This window comes from Mugil cephalus, chromosome 23 (genome assembly GCF_022458985.1).
Source record: "Mugil cephalus isolate CIBA_MC_2020 chromosome 23, CIBA_Mcephalus_1.1, whole genome shotgun sequence".
NCBI classification, from domain to species: domain Eukaryota; kingdom Metazoa; phylum Chordata; class Actinopteri; order Mugiliformes; family Mugilidae; genus Mugil; species Mugil cephalus.
The window spans coordinates 15,777,960-15,798,218 of record NC_061792.1 but is presented as its reverse complement, the minus strand read 5'-3'; the positions used below and the strand labels follow the sequence as shown (position 1 = coordinate 15,798,218).

At 44.7% G+C, this 20,259-nt stretch overlaps 2 protein-coding genes across 2 annotated transcripts; both read left to right on the top strand.

The window, feature by feature from the left end:
- Positions 1 to 206: 206 nt before the first annotated feature.
- On the top strand, positions 207 to 12,912 carry LOC125001239 (NACHT, LRR and PYD domains-containing protein 3-like). The gene is made up of 14 exons (XM_047577162.1): positions 207 to 353; positions 1,037 to 1,136; positions 1,843 to 1,928; positions 2,836 to 3,120; positions 3,503 to 5,300; positions 5,381 to 5,551; positions 6,611 to 6,784; positions 7,083 to 7,256; positions 7,571 to 7,747; positions 9,908 to 10,222; positions 11,346 to 11,507; positions 11,590 to 11,763; positions 12,028 to 12,201; positions 12,582 to 12,912. Exons 2-14 carry the CDS (start codon positions 1,075 to 1,077, stop codon positions 12,595 to 12,597), a joined length of 3,768 nt encoding a protein of 1,255 aa, XP_047433118.1. The 5' UTR covers positions 207 to 353; positions 1,037 to 1,074; the 3' UTR covers positions 12,598 to 12,912.
- Positions 12,913 to 14,785: 1,873 nt separating this feature from the next.
- fbxo3 (F-box protein 3) lies at positions 14,786 to 20,142 on the top strand. Its single transcript, XM_047576270.1, has 12 exons — positions 14,786 to 14,942; positions 15,679 to 15,768; positions 15,848 to 16,011; positions 16,094 to 16,208; positions 16,292 to 16,496; positions 18,082 to 18,127; positions 18,205 to 18,289; positions 18,372 to 18,494; positions 18,572 to 18,687; positions 19,035 to 19,142; positions 19,220 to 19,302; positions 19,557 to 20,142. The coding sequence occupies exons 1-12, from the start codon at positions 14,836 to 14,838 to the stop codon at positions 19,692 to 19,694; spliced, it is 1,380 nt and encodes a 459-aa protein (XP_047432226.1). The 5' UTR covers positions 14,786 to 14,835; the 3' UTR covers positions 19,695 to 20,142.
- The last annotated feature ends 117 nt before the right edge of the window (positions 20,143 to 20,259 follow it).

Genomic DNA, 20,259 nt, shown 5'->3' with positions numbered 1-20,259 from the left:
CACTGTAAAATATACCACCAGGAAGCACATTAGATGCACTGCAAAAATAACAACCAGGACAGACACTGTAAAAGACAAACGGAACATGCACTAAAAAAAACTATAAATGATAGTGACAACAAGAGATGCACCGTAAAGGTTGCATTATTAAGAAGTAGCTTATTAGGTTTTTAAACTTTGGTGTTTAGTTGTGACTCAGAGCTGCGTTTTTCATACACTACTTTAACTTCCTCTTCCTCTTTTTCCTTGAGTTTATTGCATCTCCTCCTCCGCCTCCTGCAGCTCACCAGGTGTTTCCTGGTCTCACTTTCACCAGGATCAAGTCCTGGATAACTTTCAACATCTACCTGAAGGTAACAAAGCAGCTTTATGTTTGTGTTTATGTTTATGTTTATGTTTATGTTTATGTAAGAGTCAGAGCTGGATGTGAAAATATTTTCCTAGTGGACAGGTGAAGGTGTATTCTGTCACTAGTCGTAGCTCCAGGGTCTGTTCAATGAGACGAAGCTAAGTTAATCATTAATAAGCAGCAGCGGCAAAAGTGTGCAAATCTATAAAAATGCAACAGAGGTAAACAAAGAGGGGACAAGACCTTTAAAACCTTTATTCCAGACTGGAAGGACAGTGGAGAACCATGGTCTACCAGGAAGAAATAAATCCTGATTGATGGAGAAACGTTTGGAAGAAAAGCAGCAGTAGAACTCAGGGCTGTGTTTAATAGTGGAAGGAAGAGCATTTCACACCATGGACAATGTGAAGGGAACTCAAGGGACTGAACAGAAAACCACTGATCAGGGAGGACAACCGGGAAAAAAGGCTCCAATCTGACAGGGAGCAGCATCAATACGAGACCTTGGTGAAATATTAATCAAAAACACTGGATGGAAATAAATCTGATAACATTGTAGAAGCTTCTTATTGAATCAGTGCCACATCCATGGCTCCATCTAGTGGACTGATAGTAGAAGCTTCAAGCATTTTTCCAGCAGAGATGGTTTCAGAGAACGTTCTCATGAATGATGCGTTTCCTCTGCAGGTCGAGGACAAAGTGTGAGCTGATGTGAATCCAGCAGCATGGACCAGGAGGGAGTCCATCCCTCTGAGACCACTGTGAGTGGAGAACATGAGGACCAGAGGTGAGATGACCATCTCCAAGTCTAGGGCGAAATTCCTCCTCCAGGTCCAGGTCCAGGTCCAGGTCCAGGTCCTCTGGTGTAGTTTCCTAGCTGAGCCTAAAGGAGTCTGTTCTGAGAAGTGACTCCAGGACAGGAACTGTGATGTTAGTGAGGAGGTGTGGTTGAGCCCGTTGCTACGTATGAGGCATCATGTTTACGTTAAGTTAATCATTATTCAGGGGATTCTTGTTACATGTTAATACTAATGCTAACAGCTCAGTAACACAACATTAGCTGTGTGTTTCAGAGGTGTCCAACCAGATGTAGCATTTACTACGTTCCCCTCCACAGTGGTTCCTCTTACTTCTTGTAATATCTTTGTTGGAGACGCTTCACGTGGTAAAGACAGGGGGGGTTATAGTATCACAGAGAGCATGTTGTGCCGGGATGTTGATCTCAATCAGCTTCTTGTCAGGTTAAAGTTCGTCCGGTCGACAATCTTTAAACAGCTGCTTATCATCAAAGCAGATCATAGTCCAAGGTTTAAGACCACAACGAGCCGTTCTACGAGCCTCTATGAGCACAAACTACCTAGGAATGAAACTCCTGTGGGTTTAGAGAGCATGCTCACATGTTATTAGAGTTTAAGACGACTGAGTTCTCAGAAACCTCTACACAGACCTGTCAGCCTTTCATCAGTTAAACCATGTCCTCCATCCCTCTGCAGCCTCCAGCCCCTCAGACCTGACCATGTGGCCTCTGAGAACCAGGCTGAACCTCCCAGGTCGGACAATGAAGCCGTCATTCCAGCAGGTACGGATTGGAATAAAAAGAATCAGAGATGAAAAGAGTTGAAAACAAGATGAATAAAGTAAGTCCTGAGTATGGGATGAAATGAGTTAAGGGGATGAAAACAGAAGAGATGGAATAAAAAGAGTCGAGAGATAGTGTGAAGGGCGATGGGATGAAAAGAGTGGAAAGGATTATAGAGTATGGGATGAAATAAGTTAAGGGAATGTAAAACCGTTGTAGGAGATGAGATGAAAAGGCACCTGTCTTCTCCTGTTCGTCCGGGTCTGGGGGACAGCAGCCTAAGTAAGGTAGGCTAGGTAAGGTAGGCTTGTAAGTAAGGTAAGTCCAGATACCCCCCTCCAGTGGTACATGCCCGGAACACCTCTAATGGGAGGCGTTCAGGAGGCATCCTTACCAGAAACACCTCTAATGGGAGGCGTTCAGGAGGCATCCTTACCAGAAACACCTCTAATGGGAGGTATCTACCAGGCATCCTTAGTAGAACACCTCTAGTGCCGGACATCCTTACCAGGAATACCTATAAAAGGAGTCATTCTTGTCAGAACACCTCTAATGCCAGGCATCCTTACCAGGAATACCTATAAAAGGAGGCATTCTTACCAGAAGCACCTCGAATGCCGGGCATCCTTACCAGGAATACCTATAAAAGGAGTCATTCTTGTCAGAAGCACCTCTAATGCCAGGCATCCTTACCAGGAATACCTATAAAAGGAGGCATTCTTACCAGAAGCACCTCGAATGCCGGGCATCCTTACCCGGAATACCTATAAAAGGAGGCATTCTTGCCAGAAGCACCTCTAATGCCGGGCATCCTTACCCGGAATACCTATAAAAGGAGGCAAAGAGTAAATATGACTTCTCTGAAAGTTACAGAATCTCTGAGATGCTTGTGTCCTTGTTCCTGTAGAGAAGTTGGTTGCCGGCATGAGGACTGAGTTGGTGAAAAGGGTGTCGACAGAAGTCCTTACACAGCTGCTGGATGCCCTCGTAACAGACGAAGTCTTGAGTGAGTTGGAGAAAGAATCGATATCTGAGATGCACCCAGTCAGAGCAGACAAGGTACGCCACTTCATTGACATTGTGAAGAAAAAGGGAGAGGAGGCCTGCAAGAAGTTCATCCGACATCTTCAGTCCATAGATCCTCCCCTTTCCCATCATCTGCATTTGTCCTCTGTTCAACCTCCTAAGAAAGGTGAGGCCACGTCTTTCTCTGGTCATGGTTGTGTTAATGTTTACTGGAGCTGTGAGGATGGAAAGTTTCTTCATCCACCTGAAACTGATTTGTCTTCAGTGTGTTCAACATGTTTAATCCTTAACTTGGTGCTGAGATGACTAGAACATACTCTCTCTTCTTGACAGCTGAATTCCGTCTATCTCTTGTGTTTTTATTTTCTAAAGTAAATCCTATTTGGTTGTACCTGTAACTCGGAAGAAGATCTGACTAGATGTGAGGACATGTTTTTGAGTAAATGCAGATCATTCCAAGGGTCCAGTTAGTCTTTCTTGATGTTGTGTACAGTAAACTGCTCTACAAAACATCAGATGGTCTGATTATCTGTTGTTGTATCATTCAGATGCTGTTGAGAGGTGTCGACGTAAACTTAAATCTAGTCTGAAGGAGAAGTTCCAGTCTGTGTTTCAGGGGATTGCTAAAGCTGGAAACTCAGCCCTTCTGAATGAGATCTACACAGAGCTCTACATCACAGAGGGAGGGACTGCAGAGGTCAATGATGAACATGAGGTCAGACAGATTGAAACAGCATCCAGGAAACCACACAGATCAGAAACAACCATCAGATGTGAAGACCTTTTTAAAGCCTCACCTGGAAGACATGGACCAATCAGAAGAGTGATGACAAAGGGAGTGGCTGGCATTGGGAAAACAGTCTTAACACAGAAGTTCACTCTGGACTGGGCTGAAGACAAAGCTAACCAGGACATCCTCTTCATATTTCCATTGACTTTCAGAGAGCTGAATGTGGTGAAAGGGCAAAGGTTCAGCTTGTTGAGACTTGTTCATCACTTCTTCACTGAAACCAAAGAAGCAGGAATCTGCAGCTTTGATGACTTCCAGGTTGTGTTCATCTTTGACGGTCTGGATGAGTGTCGACTTCCTCTGGACTTCCACAAGACTGAGATCCTGACTGATGTTACAGAGTCCACCTCAGTGGATGTGCTGCTGACAAACCTCATCAGGGGGAACCTGCTTCCCTCTGCTCGCCTCTGGATAACCACACGACCTGCAGCAGCCAATCAGATCCTTTGTGATTCTGTTGACATGGTGACAGAGGTCAGAGGGTTCACTGACCCCCAGAAGGAGGAGTACTTCAGGAAGAGGTTCAGAGATGAGGAGCAGGCCAGCAGGATCATCTCCCACATCAAGACATCACGAAGCCTCCACATCATGTGTCACATCCCAGTCTTCTGCTGGATCACTGCTCAAGTTCTGGAAGAAGAGTTGAAAACCAGAGAGGGAGGAGAGCTGCCCAAGACCCTGACTGAGGTGTACATCCACTTCCTGATGGTTCAGGCCAAAGTCAAGGGGGAGAAGTATGATGGAGGAGCTGAGACAGATCCACACTGGCATAAAAAGAGCAGGACGATGATTGAGTCTCTGGGAAAATTGGCTTTTGATCAGCTGCTGAAAGGAAACCTGATCTTCTATGAATCAGACCTGACAGAGTGTGACATGGATATCGGAACAGCCTCAGTGTACTCAGGAATATTCACAAAGAGCTTTATAGAGCAGAAAGGGATGTACGTCATCCCGCAGTTCAGTTTCATCCATCTGAGCATTCAGGAGTTTCTGGCTGCTCTTCATGTCCACCAGACCTTCATCAACTCTGGTGTCAACCTGCTGGAAGAGAAAAAAACATCTCTGTTGTCTAAAGTCCTTCGAAGCAAATCTGAAGTAAAACAATTCTACCAGAGTGCTGTGGACAAGGCCTTACAGAGTCCAAATGGACACCTGGACTTGGTCCTCCGTTTCCTCCTGGGTCTTTCACTGCAGACCAATCAGAATCTCCTTAGAGACCTGCTGAAACAGACAGGAAGTAAATCACAGACCAATCAGGAAATAGTCCAGTACATCAAGAAGAAGATCAGAGAGAAACTGTCTCTGGAGAGAAGCATCAATCTGTTCCACTGTCTGAATGAACTGAATGATGGTTCTCTAGTGGAGGAGATCCAACAGTCCCTGAGATCAGGAACTTTCTCCAGAGATAAATTGTCTCCTGCTCAGTGGTCAGCTCTGGGCTTCATCTTAATGTCATCAGGAGAAGATCTGGATGAGTTTAACCTGAAGAAATACTCTGATTCAGAAGAAGCTCTTCGTAGGCTGCTGCCAGTGGTCAAAGCCTCCAACAAAGCTCAGTAAGTTCATCATCAATGAATACACATCAACCTGTCAGCTGGTCACAAGGTTAAAGGGTTTTCTGTCCTTGTCTCTTCAGACTGAGTCACTGCAGACTCTCAGGGAGAAGTCTTACAGCGCTCTTCTCAGTTCTCAGCTCCCAGTCCAATCTGAGAGAGCTGGACCTGAGTGGAAACACTGTGTATGTTACAGAAGTGGAGACGCTGTCTACTGGTCTGAAGAGTCCAAACTGTAAACTGGAGACTCTGAGGTCAGTTTTCATTTATTTTATTCCAGTGAATAAAGATACATTTTTACCAGTTCTGTTGTTTTTATTGTCAGACACAAAAAGAATGACTTTAAATTAAGTTAACCCTAACCCTTCATAAGGTGCTAGGAGGTAAAAAGACCAAATAAGTAAGGACCGTCTCCACAACCATCAGGTCCCCCCTGGTCTCTATGGACAGGTCAGACTTCAGTGTCCATAAGTGTCTTGTAGATCAGAGAGTAGAAACCACCCTGAAAGTAATGATATCATTCTGAACTCATTCCTCAACCTGGACTCTACCTGGACCTGGAAGATTTGATAGAAATACCACAAAGCTCACATATTCTCCAAAGGTTCTAGGCATCAATGCTCTTCGTACCGCGAAGGCCCAGGTCGTAGGCCGATGATCGACTTCATAGTTGTATCATCTGACCTGCATGTGTTCTGAACACTCGGGTGGCAAGTTGGATCAGATGGCAGATCCGGTAGGCCCAAGTGAATAGTGAGGGTCTGTTGGGGACAAATTGTGTAAGAGTCTGTCAAGATGGTTCTTAACGTCTACCTCCAACAGAGCTTCAACTGCATCCTGGGGGCAGTGGGGACATCGAGTCTGAATGGACCATGTTTGGCTCCACCAATGTTGAGGCAGCTGTTGCGAGTTGCGGCCACAAAGCGTGGCCGGACTCAGCATTAGATATAGGGTAAGGGGCGCAGAGTAGAACCGCTGCTCCTCCAAATTGACAGGAGTCAGTTGAGGTGGTTTGGGCATCTAGTAAGGATGACTCCTGTTAGAGGAGTGTCAGGCATGTCCCACTGAAAGGAGGCCTCGGGGTTGCCGCAGGACACGATGGAGGACTTCCATCCCCCATCTGGCCTGGGAGCATCTGGGGATTCCTCTGGGCGAACTGGTGGAAGAGTGCGGGGAGAGGGCCATCTGTGTTTATTATCGGTAGTACCACCATTAGACCACTAGATGGACACAAAGGACCATGTGTGAGGAACAAGATGATGATAAAATCTGTAAAGTTTGTCTTATTAACACATATTTTACTCTTCATCCAGATTGAGTAACTGCAGTTTGTCAGAGAGCAGCTGTGATTATCTGGGACCAGCTTTGAAGTCCAACCCCTCCCATCTGAAACATCTGGACCTGAGTGGAAACAACCTGAAGGATTCAGGAGTGAAGCAGCTGTGTGGTTTTCTGGAGAGTCCAGACTGTAGACTGGAGACTCTGACGTGAGTTCACTGTCTGTTACTGTTGTAGATCTTATATGTTTAATGTCTGATCTTTGATATTGATCCTGTAATGAGGTCAGCAGCATCTTATTGATCTGTGTTGACATCAATAGTTGTCTGAATGTTGTGCTGACGTTTGGATGATGTCTGTAGAAGGCTGACATGATGAAGATCCACAATAACACAAGGACAAAGTCACTCTACTCATTTTAGAGAACAGCTCATGGATCAGGACACATTTCAGACCTCAACACATCTGACTGATCATCAATCATTTCATCTTTTATTCTTTACTCAGGTTGAGGAGCTGCAGTTTGTCAGAGATCAGCTGTGATTATCTGGGACCAGCTCTGAAGTCCAACCCCTCCCATCTGAAACATCTGGACCTGAGCAACAACAACCTGCAGGATTCAGGAGTGAAGCAGCTGTGTGGTTTTCTGGAGAGTCCAGACTGTAGACTGGAGACTCTGGAGTGAGTTCACTGTCTGTTACTGTTGTAGATCTGATATGTTTAATCACCAACTGAATCTAATTCATGTTCCTCCATCAATCTGTAAATGTCCTTTAGTTCAAGACGAGTGTTTGTAGCAGAAACTGGAGAAAACATCAACTGTTTGTTGTTGGAGTCAATGCATGTTTGTGGTTAGAGCTGAAGAGTCACATCTGGATCCAGAAGATCCTCTCAACTCACATTTGTTTCAACTGACAAAGTTTTCTTGATGTTTGTGTTTGTTTCAAAGTGACTTGACTGATCATCAATCATTTCATCTTTTATTCTTTATTCAGGTTGAGTTGCTGCAGTTTGTCAGAGATCAGCTGTGATTCTCTGGGACCAGCTCTGAAGTCCAACCCCTCCCATCTGAAACATCTGGACCTGAGTAAAAACCTCAACCTGAAGGATCCAGGAGTGAAGCAGCTGTGTGGTTTTCTGGAGAGTCCAGACTGTAGACTGGAGACTCTGAGGTCAGACTCCATGTTTTCTTTGTGTGCTGAGATATATGGAGATATGATGGTAAAGTTGTGGTCACTCTAAACTACATGCTCAAGTTTGTGTTAATTATATGAAGAAATTAAAAAAAGTATATTTCTTTACGATGGAGTTAACTGAACTCCAGAGTACCTTCAGTGACTTGCCTTATTTAATCAATCTTGTTCTTTTCAGTAAACATTCTTCCATGTTGCTTGAGTTGTCTTCATTGTGTAATCACAGAAGAAATACTGATTAACTAGGAACTGGTTAATCAGTATAAGGCCACTTCAAAGTTTCTGTTCCATACAGAATTTTTCCATGAAAGCAGACAAAGAGAACCCAACCAAAACATCAAAGAGAAATATTATAGTTTTGCATTTATTTATTCAAGACAATTTGTTGCCTTCTTGTAACTAAATGTTTGTGGAAGCAGCTGGTGAGTGTCTACAGTAGCTTGGAGGAATTTGATCCCATGCCCCCATGTTTCATGGAGGGATGAGGTTCTGATGCTGGAATGCAGTGTTGGTTCATCTCCAAACATTTAAACCAAACTATTCTACTCTGGTCTCATCTGTCCACTAAACATTGTCCCACATGTTCTTTGTGGACAGAGAGCAGTGTCTTTGGTTGTTGAGTGGATTCATCATCATTGAACATCAGCCAATGTGAGAGAGGCCTTTAGCTGCTTAGAAGTTCCCCTGGGTTCCTCTGGTTCCTCTCCCACTATGATGGAGTGATGTTTGTTGGTGGACCACTCCTGTGGAGGGGAACAGTCGTCTTCAATCTGTCTGACTCTCTGTGGATTATTTGTGGCTTCCAGACTCTTTACAGATGGTTGTGGAACCTTTTCCAGCCTGATGAGCAACAACAACTCTTTTTCTGAGCTCCTCACAAAGCTCCTTTCATCTGTTGTCATCACACACTTCAACAAACATGTGTTGTGAAGATCAGACTGAGACAAATCTTTGTCTATGATCCTCTTTTTTGCAGACCTTCTGGTTCATGGAAGCCAGAAATATGGGATGTTGTGCATATTATGGTTCTATGTGTTAACATTTTCAAACGTCTCGGAGTCTTCTCTCATGTGTCATGCAAGTTAACATTTATGAACATGTGTTTCCTCGGGCTAAGGGCAACTGCAGTACTACTTCTAGGTCACCTAACAATACTAAACTAAACGAAAGGTTCTTTATGCTCTCACATAAAAAATGTGCTCCTCCCCGCCAAAATTAAAGGCAAAACCTGAAAGTCACAGTCACCCAGAAACCAAACTGCAGCTGGCAGATTGTCTCTTTGTTCTTCCAGTCTAGTTTGTAATGCCAAAATATGTCGAGGGGAAAATCTCACACAGAGAGACTTGAGAATCCAAAGAATGTTGATGGAAAAACACCATCGGATTCAGAGTCTGCTGAGTTTTTATAAACATTCTCACATCTCACAGTTGCACATTAAGTTAACAACTCCACATGAGGCATTTTGACACTCACTAACGTCAAGCTCTAAGCAAACAGTTAAACTCAGAATTTGTTCATTCTGAACCTTCTTCAGCTCTGAACAGACGATTAAACTCTGGACGATTTCAAGCTGGAACTTTGTAAACTCACATCTTTTATTATCTTTTCAGATTATATGAATGCGTCTGTCAGAGATCAGCTGTTATTCTCTGGCCTCAGCTCTGAAGTCCAACCCCTCCCATCTGAAACATCTGGACCTGAGTCAAAACAACCTGCTGGATTCTGGAGTGAAAAAGCTTCTTGATCTTGTGAAGAGTCCAGACTGTAGACTGGAGAACCTGAGGTCAGAATCCATGTTTTTTTTGTGTGCTCAGATGAATGTGAAGGTAAAGTTGTGGTGACTCTAAACTGCAGACATCAGGCTGTTATTCTACTGATCCACACTGAGGATCCTCATAGATTCAAAGCTTCATAGAAGAATAAAAGTCCTACACTGGATAATTGAAACTCTGACACTCTTGATTTCCAGCTTCAGTTTCAACTCATGTTGTTTCACATTAAAACCAACTGACCATTCTTTGACGTCACTCATGTCTAACCCTAAACCTAATGATTGAAATTGTTTAGTCTCAAACATAACAGAACACTGTCAAAAATTAACTTTGTCTTCCAAACTCACATCTTTTATTCTTTGTTCAGTTTGAATTCCTGCAGTCTGTCAGAGATCAGCTGTGATTCTCTGGCCTCAGCTCTGAAGTCCAACCCCTCCCATCTGAAACATCTGGATCTGAGTGAAAACACAGACCTGAAGGATTCAGGAGTGAAGCATCTGTGTGGTTTTCTGAAGAGACCAGACTGTAGACTGGAGGATCTGAGGTCAGTTATTGACTTTTATTGTTGTAGATCTGATATGTTTAATCACCAACTGAATCTAATTCTGTTGCTTGCGGTGGGGAAGGAGGGTTTGCAGTCTAGGAAGTTTAGGTTTAGTCAAAATATATATATCAGTTCCATGTTATAAATCCAACTAACACGTCATCAGAGCAAATCAAACAGAAATTCACAAAAATCCAGAATGGTGAGGTCAAAACAACATGTAAACAATTATTATTAAAATAAAACGAAGATTTGGCTTAACAAAGGAGGCTGACTGAAGGAAGCTGACCAAAGAAGATTAAATCAATCGAAGGAACTTTACCGTATGAGGCTGACCATAGGAGGCTTATCGGTGGAGGCTCACTAAAGGAAACAAGCTTACCGAAGGGGGCTTACCGAAGGAGGCTTCCCGAAGGAGGCTGAACAAAGGAGGCTTACCGAAGGAGGCTGACCGAAGGAGGCTGACCGAAGGAGGCTGAACAAAGGAGGCTGAACAAAGGAGGCTTACCGAAGGAGGCTTACCGAAGGAGGCTTACCAAAGGAGACTGAACAAAGGAGGCTTACCGAAGGAGGCTGAACAAAGGAGGCTTACCGAAGGAAGCTTACCGAAGGAGGCTTACCGAAGGAGGCTGACCGAAGGAGGCTTACCGAAGGAGGCTTACCAAAGGAGACTGAACAAAGGAGGCTTACCGAAGGAGGCTGACCGAAGGAGGCTGACCGAAGGAGGCTTACCGAAGGAGGCTTACCGAAGGAGGCTTACCAAAGGAGACTGAACAAAGGAGGCTTACCGAAGGAGGCTTACCGAAGGAGGCTTACCGAAGGAGGCTTACCGAAGGAGGCTGACCGAAGGAGGCTTACCGAAGGAGGCTTACCAAAGGAGACTGAACAAAGGAGGCTTACCGAAGGAGGCTTACCGAAGGAGGCTGACCGAAGGAGGCTTACCAAAGGAGGCTGAACAAAGGAGGCTTACCGAAGGAGGCTTACCGAAGGAGGCTGAACAAAGGAGGCTTACCGGAGGAGGCTTACCGGAGGAGGCTGAACAAAGGAGGCTTACCGAAGGTGGCCGAACCGAACAAGGCCGAACCAAAGACGGCTGACAGAAGATTGATCAAATCGAAGAAGGCTGACCAAAGGAGGCTGGGATCTTTCACGCATTTTAGACAAAAAGCTCAATGATCAGGACACATTTAAGATCTCAACACATCTGACTGATCATCAATCATTTCATCTTTTATTCTTTATTCAGGTTGAGGAACTGCAGTTTGTCAAAGATCAGCTGTGATCATATGGTCTCAGCTTTGAAGTCCAACCCCTCCCATCTGAAACATCTGCACCTGAATGGAAACAAAGACCTGAAGGATTCAGGAGTGAAGCAGCTGTGTGGTTTTCTGGAGAGTCCAGACTGTAGACTGGAGACTCTGAGGTCAGACTCCATGTTTTCTTGACGGAAAAAGTGAAAAATTAACTTCTTCATTTTCTTAACTCCCATTTTATTCTTTATTCAGATTGTGGAGCTGCCGTTTGTCGGAGAGCAGCTGTAGTTATCTGGTCTCAGCTCTGAAGTCCAACCCCTCCCATCTGAAACATCTGGACCTGAGTAAAAACAAGTTGCAGGATTCAGGAGTGAAGCAGCTGTGTGGTTTTCTGGAGAGTCCAGACTGTAGACTGGAGACTCTGGAGTGAGTTCACTGTCTGTTACTGTTGTAGATCTGATATGTTTCATCACAAACTGAATCTAATTCATGTTCCTCCATCAATCTGTAAATGTCCTTTAGTTCAAGACGAGTGTTTGTAGCAGAAACTTGAGGAAACATCCACTGTTTGTTGTTGGAGTCAATGAATGTTTGTGATTAGAGCTGAAGACTCACATCTGGATCCAGAAGATCCTCTCAACTCACATTAGTTTCAACTAATAATCATTTCATCTTTTATTCTTCATTCAGCTTGTTGACCTGCAGGTTGTCAGAGATCAGCTGTGATTCTCTGGTCTCAGCTCTGAAGTCCAACCCCTCCCACCTGAAACATCTGGACCTGAGGTTTAACAACCTGAAGGATTCAGCAGTGAAGCAGCTTCTTGTCCTTGTGATGAGTCCAGACTATAAACTGGAGGTGGTGGAGTAAGTAGAGGGTCCAGTTCAAATCTCAGGTGCAGGGCCCATTTAAATATGATTTGTGTATTTAAAGGGGGGCGCAGACAGGGAGGGGCCGGGTACTCCAACGTGTGCGCTCAATTCCAACCGTGATTAGGATATAAAGGAAGTATGTTTGGATTCCTGCATATGCACGGATTCATACATCTGGATTTTTGGGCAAACAGCGCTTTCTGGGTTTGAGCGTTTTTAGTGGGGAAGCCTTTGTACATGAGGCCCCTGATGAACCAGAAGCTTGTTCTTATCGTTTGTTTGAGTTGCAGACGATATGGATGTGGATGTGATGATGAAGGGAGTCTCTGGAAATACTCCTTCACCTCCTCTCTTCTTTCTCCTCCTCTCTACAGGTGGAAGTTCGGATAAACATGTGCATCGTGAGCTGTGTCCTGATGATCCAGATGTTGAGGCAGCAAAGGCATTTCTTTCATTTGGCACAGCAATACCACAATATGGAGTTCTGGAGAATTTGCTGGAGCATTATTTGTCATTGCTTTATACTGCTGCTATTATACACGACCTGGCCAAAAAATATAGTCCAATCCACCTGGATGTAACTGAGCTCATAGTCCAGCGCCTCCTGGTGGATCATTAGTTCAACAAGTTATTTAAGACCAACTGATGCAATGAGGAGCTTCTCATTTCTCCAACAACCATCTGTAAAGACACATCCTGTGGTGGAGGAGATGTTAGTCTGGTGGAGAAGGGTCAAATCAAACATGTAGAAACTACCAAAACTGGCTTAAGACCTTTATTCCAGACTGGAAGGACAGTGGAGAACCATGGTCGACCAGGAAGAAATAAATCCTGATTGATGGTGAAAGGTTAGAAAAGCAGCAGTAGAACTCAGGGCTGTGTTTAATAGTGGAAGGAAGAGCATTTCACACCATGGACAATGTGAAGGGAACTCAAGGGACTGAACAGAAAACCACTGATCAGGGAGGACAACCGGGAAAAAAGGCTCTATTTTTGGCCAGGCTGTGTGGAGCAATATCTTGTTTAATGTAAAATGGTATTTAAATCTACTTCCTGTCCTAGTTTTAGAATAAATAGTGATGATTAATACATTTTTTTCACACACTATGATGACATTGAACTGACTGTTCTCTTAAATCTTTATACTGTTTTAAACTGCTGACATAACGCAGCAGATATTTCTGAACCGCTAATAAAGGCGTCTTGTTCCTCAGTGTGTCTCCTTTTAATTTTAATTTAATTTTTATTTTTTTGTCACAGTTTATCTTATTTATCCTAATTTTTCACAGTGTACATTCTGGCTTCGGAGCCCATTTTGTACAGTTTTGCCTCCTCTTCGTTGCGTCTTCTAATGCTAACTCAACTAGCTAAATCTTAGCTTCACGCTACTGTCGACGTGGCTACGGCTACTTCCAGAGACATGATTTAGGTTTCTGACCCTCATTGTTGTCCACAAAACACCAGAGTTAACACTCTGAGAGAGCAAGGATGTAAATAAATAAATAAAAATCAGTGCTAACCTCGCATCCAGCTAGCCAGCTAGCAAGCTAGCCAGATATGGGCGGGAGAAGCCTCGTGTCTGCTCCCGGGCTTTTAAGTCCAGTTGGTCCGGTCCAAGCTCCTTCATCCGCCCTTTCCCTCCAGCAAACGTCTCCTGAAATTGTCCCGAAATGTCTTTTGCGTCCTTGTCCCCTGAAAATACGTCCGACTCTGCCGCTTCCACAAAGTTGAAGTCGCGCCTGCGCATCTCGGCGGCTCAGGGTGTGACTTTGATTGACAGGTGTCATGAATCAATCAGACTGGATGATTATAAAAAAAAGGTGCTGATTGGCCGCAGGATTGAGTGACCAATCAGAGCCCAGCGTGAAGTCACGTGCAGGCCAAACGTAGAAGACCGTACACACTCATTGGAAACGTACGTATTTACATGCAAAATAAAATAAAATAAAATAAAATAAAATAAAATAAAATAGAATAAAATAAAGTGTAATGTGGATGCTGGAAGACCATTAGCCAAACACATTGTATGAGCGAACAGATTTTATTTGATCATTTATGTGAACGGAGTCTATACTTTTTTCCTGCAAATTAATCACCTTTAACATTTATAGTATTTTTTACAGAACTTACCTTGTGTTTTCTTGTGTATCACATGTTGTCATATTTATTGTATATCATGTTCATTTTCTATAGCGTATAACTTGCTGGCCACTTAACCCTAACCCTTACAACGTAAATATAGCCTTTTTTATGTCATATATATATATATATATATATATATATTATTATTTTTTTTTTTTACAGAGTAGTTCCCAGTTGAACATTTTTTTAAACTGTACCGTCTCGTACTCATTTTACAGTCTATTTACTGTTTTGTTTTTGTTGTTGTTTTGTTTGTTTTTACAACATATATAATTATTTCCATTTTCTACAGACTGTGTCTTATTTGCAGTTTTTTCCACCGTAGTTGTAGTTGTGTCTTTGACCCGTGTGCTGGGTCTCGGGCGGGTTCGGGTTCAGAAGGTCGCGGGTTGAACTCCAGGCTTCCCCAGAGTTCAGTGCAATCACAGCTGTGACCGGTAGGTGGCGTTGGTCCACCTTAATGGTCCAGAAGAAGAAGAGTTGCTAATGCTAAAGCTAACGATGGCTTCTTCCTCGGAGCTCCGAATGGACCAGCTCCCTTCGGACCCGCTGCTCCACATCCTGTCCTACCTGGACTTCAGGGACCTGGTCCGGTATGTGTCTGGCAACAACACACGGGGCCGTAAACCAGGTCGTCCCCTTCACAGCAGAGGCGTAAACAAGCTGCAGGAGGCTAGCGGCGGATGAGCTAACCTGCTGTAGCTAACCGAGGGGAACCAGACGTCCCCAATTCCAGGGGACAGTCCCCGTTTTGGATGACTTGTCCCCCGCTGAAGCTGTCGCCGAACATGTCCCCGTTTTAGCGTTTCATGAATGAGAAAAAGATGTTGCGTGTTGACTGTAAACTGTTTATTACGGAGCTGCTACTGACATCACAGACATGTCAGTTTAAATGTGATAGATATGACAAAATTAATTAAAACCACAATTGTTCCCATCTCTTCGTTCTATCCTGATAATATTTAATTATTTTTTTCATCTTCGAGCTGTAAATGTCCCCGGATCTCATTTCATAGTTCTGGTGACCCTATGCTAACCGGTAGAGCTAACCGGTGCTAACAACAACAACAACAAATTCCTTCACTGAGACACGTTTCCGTCCAGCAACATGAATGAGTTTTAACTGATGCTGCTAAACAAGACGCTAGCTCACGAGCTAAACTAAGCAGGCGTTAGCATGTGACATGTTTCTGTTTACATGGTTAATGGAGCTTCATGCTAACAGCTGCTAGCAGCTTGTTTACGTCTGGTGCGTCGTAAAAACTGACGTAAAGTCTTGCGTTTAAATAAAGTTTCTCGTGTCTCTCTTGTCCCTGTCTCTGTGTCCAGCTGCAGCTGCGTTAGCCGGAGGTTCAATGATTTGTCCAAACATGGTCCTCTGTGGAAGTCTCTGAGCTGGAGACACTGGCTGTTGACAGAGTGAGTTTAACCTGTCCTCTCCGTCCTCTCTGTGGCTCTGGGACGTCCCAGCACTGTCCTCTCTATCCTCTGTCTTCAGGGTGGACCGCGTCCAGAGCGGCGTGTCCTGGTACCGTCTCTTCAGACAGTCCTATGGGGACCTGGGACGCTATGTCTACTGCTACGCGTCCCTGAAGAGGACGTGGGAGCAGCTGAAGACATTCCTGCAGCAGAGATGTCCCCGAATGATCGTCTCACTCAAAGGTGAGGACGTCCCAGGGCAGGACAAGCTGAGGGTTCGATCTGAAGCTGACACCTTGTCTCTCTGTCCCTCCCTGTCCTCCAGAGGGAGCCACAGAGATGGAGCTGGATGACGTAGAGGTCCAGATTGGGTCCCGTCTCCCTGAGGACTACCGCTGCTCCTTCCGCATCCACAATGGACAGAAGCTGGTCATCCCCGGGTCTGTCCCTGTCCCTCCCGTCCCATCCCGTCCTCCCTCCTCCCCGTCCTATCTAACCTGTCCATGTCCCTGTCTGTCCTCAGTCTGATGGGCAGCATGTCCCTGTCCAACCACTACCGGTCTGAGGTCCTGCTGGACGTGGAGACGGCAGCTGGAGGGTTCCAGCAGAGGACGGGGATGAGGTCCTGCCTCCCCCTCACCTTCTGCTTCCACACGGGGCTCAGTCAGTACCTGGCCGTGGAGACGGCCGAGGGACGCAGGACGGGGGACACCTTCTACCCCTGCCCCGTATGTCCCCCCCTCGTCCACCAAATAAAAGCTGCAATTAGCTGAAAAATGAAAAATCTGAATATATATAAATAACGACTAAAGATCAAAATAAGTAACGACTAAAGATCAAATAACTAACGACTAAAGATCAAATAACTAACGACTTAAGATCAAACTAACTAACGACTAAAGATCAAACTAACGACTAAAGATCAAACTAACGACTAAAGATCAAAATAACTAACGACTAAAGATCAAACTAACGACTAAAGATCAAAATAACTAACGACTAAAGATCAAACTAACGACTAAAGATCAAAATAAGTAACGACTAAAGATCAAATAACTAACGACTAAAGATCAAATAACTAACGACTAAAGATCAAATAACTAACGACTAAAGATCAAACTAACGACTAAAGATCAAAATAACTAACGACTAAAGATCAAAATAACTAACGACTAAAGATCAAATAACTAACGACTAAAGATCAAATAACTAACGACTAAAGATCAAATAACTAACGACTAAAGATCAAAATAAGTAACGACTAAAGATCAAATAACTAACGACTAAAGATCAAATAACTAACGACTTAAGATCAAACTAACGACTAAAGATCAAAATAACTAACGACTAAAGATCAAACTAACGACTAAAGATCAAAATAACTAACGACTAAAGATCAAACTAACGACTAAAGATCAAACTAAGTAACGACTAAAGATCAAATAACTAACGACTAAAGATCAAACTAACGACTAAAGATCAAAATAAGTAACGACTAAAGATCAAATAACTAACAACTAAAGATCAAATAACTAACGACTTAAGATCAAACTAACTAACGACGGAAGATCAAATAACTAACGACTAAAGATCAAACTAACTAACGACGGAAGATCAAATAACTAACGACTAAAGATCAAACTAACGACTAAAGATCAAAATAACTAACGACTAAAGATCAAAATAACTAACGACTAAAGATCAAACTAACTAACGTCTAAAGATCAAAATAACTAACGACTAAAGATCAAAATAACTAACGACTAAAGATCACATAACTAACGACTGATGATCAAATAACTAATGACTAAAGATAAAAATAACTAACGACTGAAGATCAAAATAACTAAGGACTAAAGATCAAATTAACTAAGGACGGAAGATCAAAATAACTAACGACTAAAGATCAAACTACTAACGACTAAAGATCAAATAACTAACGATTAAAGATCAAATAACTAACGACTAAAGATCAAATAACGACTAAAGATCAAATAACGACTAAAGATCAAATAACTAACGATTAAAGATCAAACTAACGACTAAAGATCAAACTAACGACTACAGATCAAATAACTAACGACTGAAGATCAAAATAACTAACGACTAAAGATCAAACTACTAACGACTAAAGATCAAATAACTAACGACTAAACATAAAATAACGACTAAAGATCAAATAACTAACGACTACAGATCGTCCTGATCCTTTTATCGGATCAGGACGATACTGGTCTGATAAGGACTAAAGACCAGGTCGATGCCGATGGGGACGTCCCACTAAGACCAGCTGTGTGTCTCTGTTTGTGTCAGGACCAGACGTCCCAGGACCCCTCGGCCATCGACATGTTCATCACAGGTTTGTCCACCAGCGTCACGTTTCGGTGGAGGACATTTAAATGTCCTCGCTTTGATCCTTCAAACGTCCCGTTTCAGGCTCCAGTTTTTTGGACTGGTTCACCACCTACGTCCACAACGTGGTCACCGGAGAATACCCCATCATCAGAGACCAGATCTTCAGGTGAGACCCAGATAACCTGTATGGGGGAGCCGTGACACCCTGTCCTAGGAACTGAAAGTGTCTTCCCGTCCCCCGTCTACAGGTACGTCCACGACAAAAGCTGCGTAGCCACCACAGGCCCCCTCACCGTCTCCGTGTCCACATCCTTCCTGCCAGAGTTGTCCTCCGTCCACCCTCCTCACTTCTTCTTCACCTACCGCATCAGGTACGTCTCAGTCAGCATGGACTCGTCCCGTCCCGTCCGTCCCATCCGGTGTGTTGACGATGTCCCTGTGTCCCCAGGATAGAGATGTCTCCCAGCTGCTCCCCTGACGCCTCCTGTCAGTTGGACACTCGCTACTGGAAAATCACCAGGTCTGACGGCACCGTGGAGGAAGTCGAGGGTCCCGGGGTGGTCGGTAGGTTCCCCCATCACATGACCCCCATCACATGACCCCCATCACATGACCTCTGACCCCATCACATGACCCCCATCACAGGACCTCTGACCCCCATCACAGGACCTCTGACCCCCATCACATGACCCCATCACAGGACCTCTGACCCCCATCACATGACCCCATCACATGACCTCTGACCCCCATCACATGACCTCTGACCCCATCACATGACCCCCATCACATGACCTCTGACCCCATCACATGACCCCCATCACATGACCTCTGACCCCATCACATGACCTCTGACCCCATCACATGACCTCTGACCCCATCACATGACCTCTGACCTCTGTGTTTGTGTGCAGGAGAGTTTCCGGTCATGACCCCTGGGAAGGTGCATGAGTACTCCAGCTGCACCACCTTCTCCACCCCGTCAGAGTACATGGAGGGTCACTACACCTTCCACAGACTGGGTGAGGCCACGCCCCGTCCCACCCTGAAACCCCGCCCCTTCTCGTCCTCTCCTCCTGACCTCTTGTTTCTCCTGCAGCCAATGAAGAAGAAGTGTTCAACGTGGCCATCCCACGCTTCCACATGGTCTGCCCCCCCTTCAGGGAGCCCCTGGCCCCAACGGTAAGACCCTGGTCCACCAGGTCCACCTGGTCCACCTGGTCCACCAGGTCCACCAGGTCCACCAGGTCTTAGACCTACTCAACGCTCTAGACGTACTAGATGTTCTTGACATAGTCGGGGTCCTAATCGTTCTCTTCTAGATGTTCTGGACCTTCGTGGTGCTAAACGAGGCTCCTCGTCAATCATATAAAATTCATTGGGATTAATCTTTTAGCCCCTCCCCCTTCATCCTGACTGGTCTCTGTTCTCTGCAGCTAAAGGCGTCGGCCAATCACACGCCTCGCTTCGACGACCACCACGATGGCGGCGGCGGCGGCGGCGACGACTTCGGGAACCTGAGAGGAATCAACATGGCCGCCTTGGAGGGAACCTTGTGCCCTCGACACATCTGAGCCCCGAGGGGCAGCGGGACTCTGGGACGGGGGCGTCGGACTAAATGTGAATGTGCTGCCGTTTCTATGGGGGGGGGGGGGGGGGCGCTGTTTTCTGTTTGTCTTCAAACTTCTGTCACGACACTGGACGAGACACCGGGACGTCGTCCTGGTGAGGACACGATGAGCGTCCCTGAACTCATGGTCTGTGGTTTTAATTCTAATAGATTTTAGTTTTGGTCTGAAGACAGAAGCTCAGAGTCACATCTGGAGACCAACTACAGAACCAACAACTCTAAGACAAGGGATGTCATTTAAAGAACTGGTCCCGTTGGTGGGACAGAGAGACACTATGGGGACACTAGAACCATGGAGGACTGAGTGTGTTTAGTTTCTTTCTCTGTGGTGGAAGCGCTGCGTCTTTGTTTTGTATCTTTGGCCTAAAAATAAAAACTCGTATTCAGCTGCAGACGAACTGTTTACTGTCACTGAACAAAGCAAGACATACAAAGGCAACCAAATCAGTCCCCCTGGTCCAGTCCAGCCCCGCCCCTTTCCTGACACATCCAGTCCAGCCCCGCCCCTT

Excerpts from the sequence above, each read along its gene's own strand:
- fbxo3 (XM_047576270.1), top strand. The coding sequence starts at position 14,836 with ATGCTAAAGCTAACGATGGCTTCTTCCTCGGAGCTCCGAATGGACCAG. Across the intron at positions 14,943-15,678 it reads GACTTCAGGGACCTGGTCCG|CTGCAGCTGCGTTAGCCGGA; the intron begins GTATGTGTCTGG and ends CTCTGTGTCCAG. Across the intron at positions 16,209-16,291 it reads CAGAAGCTGGTCATCCCCGG|TCTGATGGGCAGCATGTCCC; the intron begins GTCTGTCCCTGT and ends GTCTGTCCTCAG.
- LOC125001239 (XM_047577162.1), top strand. The coding sequence starts at position 1,075 with ATGGACCAGGAGGGAGTCCATCCCTCTGAGACCACTGTGAGTGGAGAA. Across the intron at positions 1,137-1,842 it reads GGAGAACATGAGGACCAGAG|CCTCCAGCCCCTCAGACCTG; the intron begins GTGAGATGACCA and ends ATCCCTCTGCAG. Across the intron at positions 10,223-11,345 it reads AATATATATATCAGTTCCAT|TTTGTCAAAGATCAGCTGTG; the intron begins GTTATAAATCCA and ends GAGGAACTGCAG.